The sequence below is a fragment of the Schistosoma mansoni genome, chromosome 3 (assembly GCF_000237925.1).
Source record: "Schistosoma mansoni strain Puerto Rico chromosome 3, complete genome".
Classification (NCBI taxonomy): domain Eukaryota; kingdom Metazoa; phylum Platyhelminthes; class Trematoda; order Strigeidida; family Schistosomatidae; genus Schistosoma; species Schistosoma mansoni.
This window is the reverse complement of record NC_031497.1, coordinates 6,975,585-6,986,519: the sequence shown is the minus strand read 5'-3', so window position 1 is coordinate 6,986,519 and position 10,935 is coordinate 6,975,585. Positions and strand designations below refer to the sequence as shown.

At 34.8% G+C, this 10,935-nt stretch overlaps 2 protein-coding genes across 2 annotated transcripts in view; both read left to right on the top strand.

Annotated features, from left to right (window-relative positions):
• Positions 1–1,045: 1,045 nt before the first annotated feature.
• Positions 1,046–3,387, top strand: Smp_075060 (putative glutamine-dependent NAD(+) synthetase; the record flags this gene model as incomplete). Its single annotated transcript, XM_018799066.1, has 2 exons — positions 1,046–2,056; positions 3,217–3,387. 2 exons carry the CDS (start codon positions 1,046–1,048, stop codon positions 3,385–3,387), a joined length of 1,182 nt encoding a protein of 393 aa, XP_018650891.1.
• Positions 3,388–4,140: 753 nt separating this feature from the next.
• Smp_162670 (hypothetical protein) overlaps positions 4,141–10,935 on the top strand; it is a gene marked incomplete at both ends in the record, with an annotated part of 68,542 nt that continues 61,747 nt past the window's right edge. The window contains 5 exons of the mRNA XM_018799063.1: positions 4,141–4,239; positions 4,267–4,599; positions 5,931–6,093; positions 7,409–7,600; positions 8,924–9,120. Coding sequence (XP_018650889.1) covers positions 4,141–4,239; positions 4,267–4,599; positions 5,931–6,093; positions 7,409–7,600; positions 8,924–9,120 — 984 coding nt within the window. The remainder of the gene's footprint in view (positions 4,240–4,266; positions 4,600–5,930; positions 6,094–7,408; positions 7,601–8,923; positions 9,121–10,935) is intronic.

Sequence of the window (10,935 nt, the reverse complement as noted above, 5' to 3'; positions counted from 1 at the left end):
GACCAGCAGGTAAACAATAATGAGTTTAGACGCAAGGTATTAGGGAATGATGGTAAATGAGTTGGTGAGGTTGTAAATATTCATCGACTGAGATGGTTGGGTCACGTGTCACGTATACCTGAACACCGATCACCACGACGCGCAATGCTGACTAGTATAAGGGATGGTTGGAAGAGAGTTGGGGCGGCCAAACCAAAACATGGTATCAGTGCTTTAAGTCACTAACTTCCAGTCTGCGCCATGTTGGTAGGTGCAGACTACTTAGTTGGGGTCCGCGTGATTGTCGTAACCACAATGGTTGGAGACTGCGCGACATGACTCAGAATCGATCACAATGGTGTATACACTCTTTGTCTTCCCTTAAACCGTGAGATTAAATTACTTTATACGGTTTTTTCTACGAACTAATTCTTTCTTCTTGTATCATATCCTCATATGCAATCTTTCTTTTATATATTACTACCATTGAAGTAACTACTTCTATAAAGTTGGTGTTCATCTTGTTGTGTTAATGAGGTGTGGCAACTTGGACCGATGTATATATGTACCTGGTCCTTCGTTGTAGCTGACTGACTAAATCTGATGTTTCAGCGACATATCTTTCAGATTTAAGGCTTTGGTTTATGTACGCAACGTTGATATACAATTCTACATACACAACGAATTATTCACTTCATGCCTCCTTAGAGATTTTAGGTATGAAATATATTGACATCTAAAACTCGGGTACAAAAAATTAGGATCCCTCATTTAGAGACTCCCTACCATAGTAGCTAATTACCAACTTAATTACAGCAATTCAGGTATTAATTGGTCTTCGGGAAATTATTGATCTCTTAGTAATAATTTCTCATTTCATCTGTTCTCTCTAATATGACACCATTCTTATAACCGGACCTGGTTCACCATTTTTTATAATAAGAAGTAAAACTTAAAAAAAAGTAAATTTTATTTAATCAATCCTAAATCTCTGTTTCTCTGCTTCACAAAAGTTTTATTTATAGAAGCATATAACATGCAATTTGCATTTTAATCTAGGGACTTAATGTCTGCTGAAGTTATTAATTTTTCTCCGGTCTCCAACAAATTTACTGTTGCTCTGTGCGTACTGAATCAGTGGGCGCTTGACTTTAGTGGAAATACCAGACGTGTGATTGAAAGTGTTAAAACTGCTAAACGTTTGGGAGCTAAGTATAGAGTTGGCCCAGAATTAGAGATCTCAAGTTACGGATGTGAAGATCATTTTCATGAACTGGATACTTATACTCATTCATGGCAATGCATTGCAAAAATATTGAATGAAATAAATGAAAATGTTGAAATGCAAGATATTGTTTGTGATATTGGAATGCCAGTTTTACTAGGAGGTGTGGCTTATAACTGCAGAATTCTTTTGTTAAATGGGACTGTTCTACTGATACGACCGAAATTAGTCCTCGCAGATGAAGGTTTACACAGGGAATCTCGTTGGTTTACGCCTTGGCCTCATCACCAGAGAATCATTGATTTTGAGTTACCCGAAATAGTCCGTAAAGTAACCAAGAATTCTCAGTCAGTAGCAGCTTTCGGTGATGCTATTTTACGATTTTCGGGAAATGGCTATTCTGAACATGTACAGATAGGCTTGGAAACATGTGAAGAGCTTTGGACGGGGACACCACCTCATATTGCTATGTATGCAGCTGGTGTAGATGCTGTGCTCAATTCAAGTGCCAGTCACCATGAACTGAGAAAACTAAATAGAAGAATAGAGCTAGTGAAGTCTGCCAGTATGGCAAATGGTGGTGGGTTCTATGCGTATACAAATCTTAGAGGGTGCGATTCTGGAAGAGCTTGTTACGACGGTTGTGCATTAGCTGCAGTCTCCGGTCAGGTAACTTTTCTGAGCCCACAGTTTGGATTTGGAGATGTCTCTGTTGAAACTGTCACTGTTTGTCTGAATTCACTGAGATCAAGGCGAATCGCCAGTCGTTGTTTTGGGCGTGCGGCTGCAGCTAGTGCAGCTGCGAAATCCGATGCATTTGGCATTACACACAGTTGTTATCCAGTTGTTAAGGTACGATTTCTTTTCGTTATGCTAAATATTATTTTTGCCGTTTAACGCACTGGGCAAGATACTAAAGCTTTGTTGTTCTTATTATACCACTCATTTATTTTTATTAATAATCTGATTTCTATAATTTGCCAAAAATTATAATGTTAACTGACTAAGCTTCTCAAACCTTTTCGCAACTTGAAAGTTTTGCGACTGGTCTGACATCCACATCTATTATGTTTGTCCATATGGAAGAAGCTAGTTACTTTGGCTAGCTTTCTAGATCTAGGGACTTACAGAACAATTTAGGCATATAAGCGCTCGCGCGCGAGACCGATAAGTCCTGGGTTCGAATCTCGCGAGGCGGGATCGTGGATGCGCACCGCCGAAGAGTCTCACAATAGTGTCCTATTGTGACAAAACGGCCTTCCAGTGCTTCCAGGTTTTCCATGATGGTCTAGCTCCAAATGACTTATGATCTCAACTATTGAAATCAAGTATATAACTTAAAGGTTATAATGTGAATATCTGCATCATCTGTAGGGTAAAATAAGATTCAAGAACGGTAAAGCATGAAAAGGGATATTTCGTTAGTTATAATCGCTAGAATTGAAATTTTATTGGTCAGTTACCAGAGATTAGCAATACCATACCGATTAGATGCATATTTTCTGCCATTACTGACCATGAGCCATTCCACCTATGTTTTTGAAGGATCAACCCCACATGCTGTTGGAAAATATTAGGTTAAGCAGTAATTATAAGTTAACGAAATAATATAAATCCAACTAACTAATCAAGTACAGAACCATATACTTTAATTTTGGCCATATCTTCATATGAAAGCCGAAGATTCGAACCATAGGCATGGATTGTGTAGTGTTTGGCAGGATTCAAACTTGTGAAAATTAATAATCAGACCACTGAACAACAACTCTGAAACAATGCATCATGCATAGCTAGGTTAAAACTTTAATTGAAGAAATTAGTTTGGTTGCCTATGTAGTGCTTTTGTTTATCTACAAAATATTCGATCTCTATACAAGCAAATAACGCTCTACATCGCTTTTCATCTATAGTTGTTTCCTCCATCAGAAAACTTTATAATTAAGCAAAGGTGTGAATTCTGACAAATTTATTCTTTAATTTATAATATCTGCCTAGGTCATTTTCATTTGTAGGTTGATTTCAATCTTTGCCATAGTGACCATTGGCCCGATCAGTCCTTACAGCCACACGTTGATACTCATATTCTTCCACCTCCAGAAGAGATTTCTTATGGTCCTGCATTATGGTTGTGGGATAATTTACGACGAAGCAAGTCTTCAGGATTTTTTCTTTGTCTGATCTAATCTGGCTAGAATCTTTTCAGGGCCACCGTACATGAAAATCACCAAACTAATTTTATTTGACATCTTGTTTGAATACATCTATTTTAGGCAGAGCACTCTATCTATGATAGTTATATCATATCATGCACAAGTACCCGTTTATACTGATCGTCAGCACCATTTAGCAGAAGGTACCTTGGCTCAATAAACTTGATAGTCAATTTGTGAAGTATAAATCATAAGCAGTTTAAAATCCACTCTACTATCTTCCACAATGTTTGCCATAGGTACACCGACACTTTACAAATGTATATGAACGTTCAACCGGAAATGTCTTGAACAAAATACATCTAGCCAGTGGTAACTTGACCTCGAACAGAGTCTTTTTCTAGGTCTTAATCATATATGAATCCCGTTGTGATTCATGATGTATCTATCAAACTTCATTAATTTTTTCAACACTGAATGAATAAAATTATCGGTGGCTATAAGAATAGTGATAGTTCCGAAAATTTAAAACTTCAAAAGTATAAGACTTATCAGTTCCAGCACATTGCGTCAAAACCATGAAACCCAGAATAATATCTCTCCTTTTGCTAAAAAATATTCAAGTGTGGTTTCTTTACTAACAAATCGTTATTTTAGTCAAAAATAATAGCCAGTCATTTTAGTTATCAAAAATTTAAGGTCTGAAGCACATCTACTTTGTTTTGCTACATTGACAATTCAATTTTGAGGTAATCGTCATGTAAATAAAAGCGTTTAACTTTTAAAATGCCAAAAAGTGCTAAGAATATTAAAAACAAAACACCAAGAGCCTCGATAGGCGTTTCTGACTGGGAGTCAAAACTTTGCGATCTCAATTTGGACGATGTATGTCGATTTTTGAAATTTTTATAGAGTGTTCAGGATGTATGGAAAATGTCACTGTCGATTCTTTCACCATCACTATTACCGGAAAATGAGATTATATCAATTTTAGCAGCAAGCGTTGTCAATGGGCAGCGTCAAAGATTCACAGTTATAACATATGAAGACGTCCTTAATCAAATTTTCGTTCAATGTAAAACCAAAAGTCAAAAGGATGCTCCTGAATTTTATGAGATTTGCGACGTGGCTAAAAATCTCATTGAGACTGTCAATGAATTAAATCCACAGACACTTTCAAAAGTTTTGAAGTTTATGTTCAACAACATAAAAATACTGGACATTAAGCAGCAGTCATTAAGAAAAGTTAGTTAAATAATAGTATCTTGAAAATATTCTCTGAGATCCGTCTTATTGCAATAATCTGCCAGGAAGTCAGCAAAAATGAAATTGTCCATATTTCCATCTCGTGCTTGTATATATCTAAATCCAACTTCAGTTTACTGGCGAACTCATGGTAGGTCCTGCCCCCCAAGACGTTGTATGTCCACCACATACACTGTTCTATTATGAAATTACTCTGAATTTTAAGAAGGCTCTGTTATGTATCCGCAAAGTTCACCCCGTTTTCTCCTGTTAATGGAAAATGAGGAAATCAGTCTTGAGCAAATAATAATATTTTATCAGTTCACATTTCTTTTGAGTACTATTTTTTCCGTGAGATGAAGGCATACGGTGTTCTGGGTGAACCTAGGTACCGAAGTTTTTGCATGTCTATCTTTATATTTGGACGAACATTTCACCAATAATTACAGCGAGTCTGATTAGTTTGTCGCAAGTCTAATAGCCTATCACATCATATTTGACTGTTCGATGTTCATTCATGCACTAATTCTTGTTTGTTTTGATAGGTTGACAATTCTGCAGTAACCTGAATAAAATCGGTCTAGGGCAAAGCTGCATTAGGAGGGATTAAACAGATATGTATAGTCTCTCAAGTTAAAAAGTTGAACAACGGGACTTAGTCTTAAGTTTCCTCTATCAACTAGTAATTTTAAACACTATTTTCGGAGATTTGTAATCTCTGGTGAACAGTGCAAAAATGATTCAGACAGAGAGAAAACATTACAATCCTTGACATTTATCTTGTTAATAAGCACTATCAATCGGCTAAGATGTGGGTTGCCTACTAATACATAAAATATTCGATAAGAAGCATTTCATCAATAAACATCCTACAATACAACTCTTTTGTGGGTCACGTTTTGCCTACAAAAGATTAGGTTTATAATTACTGAAGGTGATTGGGTAACTCTGTAGGATTACTTTGACATTAAACCTAAGTTTACATATATAAGACCCATATCTTAGACCAGAATATGGAATATTTGTATATGATTTACCAAACTACATTTAAAGTGAGTTGTTTAATTTTCAGTTGCATATTGAGGATGTGTCGTTACATCTGGCGCATCTGCTTTGATCAGAAACTCTAAATTATATTTTTTAAAGTTCATAAACGTATCAAACATTCCATAAGTTTGCTATCAGCTACTGATTTCTAGGAGTATTCAGTAGACTTTGTGCGATTTCATCCAAATGGGTTGGAGATCAAAGCTATTTGGTTCTTTGTCTCGTGATTATGCATTGTTTTACTTAAGCCACTCCCATGAAGATTTTTCACATCCATCTCACAGTCTATTCTGAGGATTAACCAACTGGAAGATACCAAGAAGAAAGAAAATCTGAAGGATAAAAAATCTGGTGCCAAAGTCATGAAATCACAAGAACCACCTGTAAACAAAGAGAAAAGTAAACTTTATAAACGTGGAGAAGAAGCACTGGAAGAGAAATACCTGGGTAAGTGGATAACTCTCGGACAGTTGCACTACAGAATGTCGTAAACATGATGGTTGTTGTGTTCTTATAGGTTAAAAGCTTGTGAAGGTTTGTTTGTAGAAACTATTTATCCCCAGAATACATGATTTTTTGCTTGAATCAAGGTCAAAGTTAAGTCACTGAATCTTTACTTAACTCTGCTTATTTGTTCAATTATAGCAGTTGTTTTGAGTTAGGATTCCATACAGAAAATAACTTCATTAGCAAACGATAGATACTCTGTCCCACGAAAATTTTAGGCAAACCTCTTTTATTCACAAAATATTATCAATTAGTGGAAGTGTTGTAAGGACAAAATATTTATTATTCACAAGAGTCCCAAAATGGCTGCTTTGATTTTACTATGACGATTGGCATACATTTTATACACAATAAATGCAGATATAACCAGATATGAAGTTGAAGATTGATGAATGTATGTTTTCTTCCTTACTTATACTCTTTTCCGGGTACTCGAGTTGCTTGAGAATGATACGAAAAAAGGTAATTCAAGGTGCAATTCAACAACGTGAATTGGAAGGCTTTCGTCGATAACTTCAGAAATTTATTCAGAACTTACAGGTTTTATAACTAGTAAACTTGTTTGGATCTATTGATACGTTATAAGTGGTCAATATTTTCAGTATCAGCTTATTCATAGATCGGCTATAAGGTATTCGTCTTTAAAACGGAAGGTCTTGACTTTGATCCCAAAATAATTAGAACTTGACACTAAGGAAATGTAACTTAGTAAAACGCATAAGTTGTATTCTTATTTGTGGTATTAATAGCCTCTACAGTCAATTTTAAATCTTACATTGACGACCATTTATTTGATCCTTTACATTTACTTAGTTGATGGTTTTAGGCTGTTAGGACTCAAATAGATTATTATTCATTTAAATACTTCACTTCAATCTCCATGTATTCAGTATTTACTTCGCCTTTTTTGAATATAGCATTGCGTGCGATTCCGAGAAATGTGAAGAAATACATTAAACGGACTTATGTATCAGTGCAGAATGATCATTTTGACTTCTAATGTGAACAGGAATAGAACTATAGACCTTTAAAACTAGTTAACAAAACTTTAGGGTGGTTTCAAATAATTAGACGTGACATTTCAATTTTAGATGGACAATAGTTTAACATGTCAAATTTTGATAAAATGATTCGACTGGAATTCATACAAAAAAGGAAGATTGACAAAAACTGCTGCGTAGTTTATCTTTACCAGCATTTTCTTAACACTGTCTTCTCATTTTAAAACTCTTATTTTTTAACACAAATCCAATAGGTGATGAACCAGATAATGGAATCTGTCGATATATCCTTCTTGTTAATTTTGAGAAATGTGGACTTTTAGAAGAGTTATGTCGTCTAAAAATAGACGTCCATAGTATTATACGTTTGCATGTAGATGATCAAAAACAACTTCAAATATTAATCACCAAACAGAAGGCTGAAAAAATGTGGGGTTCCAAAGGATGTAAGTAATGAAGTTAGTTGTATTATCAAAGTACGTTCTTTTATTCTTGCCCCTAATCAGTTTATTAATTATGGGAGTGATTGAATTTTCGAGTTCACATATTTACTTATTCACCTTACTACCTGTCGCTTGACAATCCTCTGTTTAGTCGGTGACGTAATGACCTCATGACCGATGAATCAGTGGCTATGAATAATGACTGGGGAATCATAATGCTGATTAGCCAGTGTCTAATTAAAAGGCATAGTTAGTGAGCACACACCTACTCCATTGTTTTATTGTCATCTTTAACCAGAAGCTCATATGATAATTTACACCACACAATAACACAAATCAGGAACCACAATGTGTACATAGGTAAGTCATAAGTGAAACAAAACCAGAACAAAAGAGGAACGATTGATTAATCCTGATAGTGGGACAGTAAAACACATAACAACCGTTCATAAGTAAAACGAGAGCTTACAATTTAGGAAATATAAAGACGAAATAATTAATTTTACAGTTACACAAAATTATATATAACAACTCTTTTAAAGATAGGTCTAAAGGTTATAACTTTAGCAGTATTCGCCCTGTTATAGCAAAGTTTTATTATTATCATAGGCGTAGATAATTTCCATTAAAAATAATTATACAATAACTCAAACTAAATCCATACATTTTTGTGAACTATTTCATGATGGCGTTTGAAGCGAACAGTACTGGGTTTGAGTCCAAGAGTGAACATCAACTCTGAGATGCAGGTACATCCAGCTGACGAGCCCCAAATAGGACGAAATGCGTGTCCTGGATTCCACTGCTAGCCACTATCCATCTTCGCTTTCAATGCTTGTGAATTAAGACTATATCAAGGCAATACGCACAGTATGCACATATGACCAATAAGAGACTGATCATTTGCAGTCCTAAATGTCAATTGGAAGATTCAACCAAACAATACCAAGTGAATTTATTTCACGATTTGCTTTGGTCTTGAATTAAGAAACACGAGATAAATATTTCGACTTCCCAAACTTAATTTTGGAGGTATGTAGGATCACTCTGTTGTACCAAATCCTTAACGAAGTTTTTTAGAATAAAGAAAAGAAGTTACAAATTTGTTGATACATTATGACAAACACGTTCACTATTTTTAGGGACTCAAGTCAATAGGCAGTTGTCTTAGTACCTTGGGTGATGCACATTTATTAGTACCAGGACTATATCTATAAGTTAAAGTACGTGTTTTCTTCCTATAAAAAGTTGAATGTTATCACCCCATTTCTCCAATATAATTATTTCTGCATGAACTCATATACACATTTTTATTTTTATTTCCAGCTGAACAAAATTTGGAACAGATGAGATCTGAAGAGGAGGCATTATTATTAGCAGAAGAACAATTAAGACAGTACTGGCGTACAACTAGTATTCTGATGAGAGATCATGTTTATGATCGTTTAGGGAATATTGCTACGTTAGATTATAATGTTAAAACAGAATTACTTCCTGATGACCTTAATGGGGCGGAAAACAGGGTTAGTTATCCAGCTGTCCAGCGGTGAATGCATCAAATGCACTCCACTGCTTTTCTACTTATCATAAATATTCATAGTTTGTTAATCAGAAAATAAGTTTTCTTCATTCCTGTTGGGTACTATCCATCTAAGAAAGACTTTTTAACAGTTAGTCAAAAACTGAATCATTTATTAATCAGAGCTTCAATTCTGGTACAAAATAAAAGTCATCTTTATTTCAGGAAAGTTGCAGTATATCAGATTCTAGCTTTCTCAGCATCATTAGAATGTGAAATTTAAATGTCTTAAAGTTTTCATAAAGTATTGAATCTATTAAATGAAGGTTCTCAATAAAAACCTGCGTACCGAATAAAATAATTTGAAGACAATGTGAAATGAGCAAGTAACTTAAAGATATTTACTTTGGGGATATATTGTATCTATGGCCACTAGCTGACGAAAATATGAAATATGTTTGGAAAGAGAGATGTGCGTATCGAAAACTGAGGATAAATGTCGAGGGAAACAGTTTAGTGAGATGATAGACATATATTACTTGAGTTATAGATGTATTTCTAACTTCTTTTTTACACGAGGCCGCACGTTTTTGAGCTATCAATCAAAGTCCTGGGTTTATATTTGATGTAGCTTCATAAAATAATTCATGTCGACCTATGCCTCATAAATATTTCACTCATCCAAAAAGTGACATTGATGTGGTGAAATTCGAAGACAAACGATAACAGTTAGCCAAATAATATAAACTTAAATATACAAGTCAAGATAAAACTAATGAGAGTATTTGTGTGAACAAGAGAACAACCAAGAATAAAAATCGAATCAGGCAACCACTTCCTTTTTTCTAGGACGGATAAAGTCGCGCCTATTCGTGCTCACAAATTGCGTGCTCCTTTTATGTTTTAATGGCTGCTCTGAAAAAAAGGTGTATAAAAAAGTCAGCTCTGGAGTATAAAAGAATATCAAGGATAAATTTGACTTCATGTAAACTAGATTTTAACTTAAACTTGAAAATAACAACTTATTTCATTATGTGGTGTATGCTACTTATTTAGACAGATATAAGTAGTATGTAGCACCGATCGGGAGGTAATGTCTGAGAGCAGAAGATTGAGAAGACTGAAATGAAAAGAATACAGAAAAAAACTGGGAGCAATCAAGATAATAACAGGAATGAAGGAGCAATGAAGTTTCTAAGAGACATTTGATGGAAGATGTGTAAACGAAGTAGTTAATGTATGGCTTTCATGTTTTACGAAGACACTGTGTGATTTTGCATTAAACAATAATTTGGTCTTCCACACCAGAGTGTTTGTTCACTTCAACTGTATTTCAATTCACTGATTAACAGAAAAACAAACAAAAAGAACCATATATTTTAAGCTATCGTTTATATTTTTAAAATATTTGCTACTCATAAGTAGTTTATATAATTTAGTCCATTTTTTCAGCCTGTGGAATGGAGTTACGTTTCTTGTACTCTATAACTCGAGACTATTACATTTCTTCTATCTTAAAGAAATTCACGCTTTATGGCAAATTTAAGTCTGAGCCCAAAATGACCCGGTAATAGATCTAATTTTCTCAGCACAGAGTGTTGTTGATTTGGATAACTAGTGGAATGTTACTCACTTAAGTATTACAGATATATCTTGCTGATAGGTGTCAACCAGCAAAAGATATAGATTACAGACGTCTGGTCACTTGCCTTCGACAGTTTTTCTCACAGGTGGTGTATTTATGGATGTAGTTAAGTGCTTTTTAATAGGTTTCAGGTTCAAACTACACTTCACCTACAAAGTCTGAGTAGTCATTTAT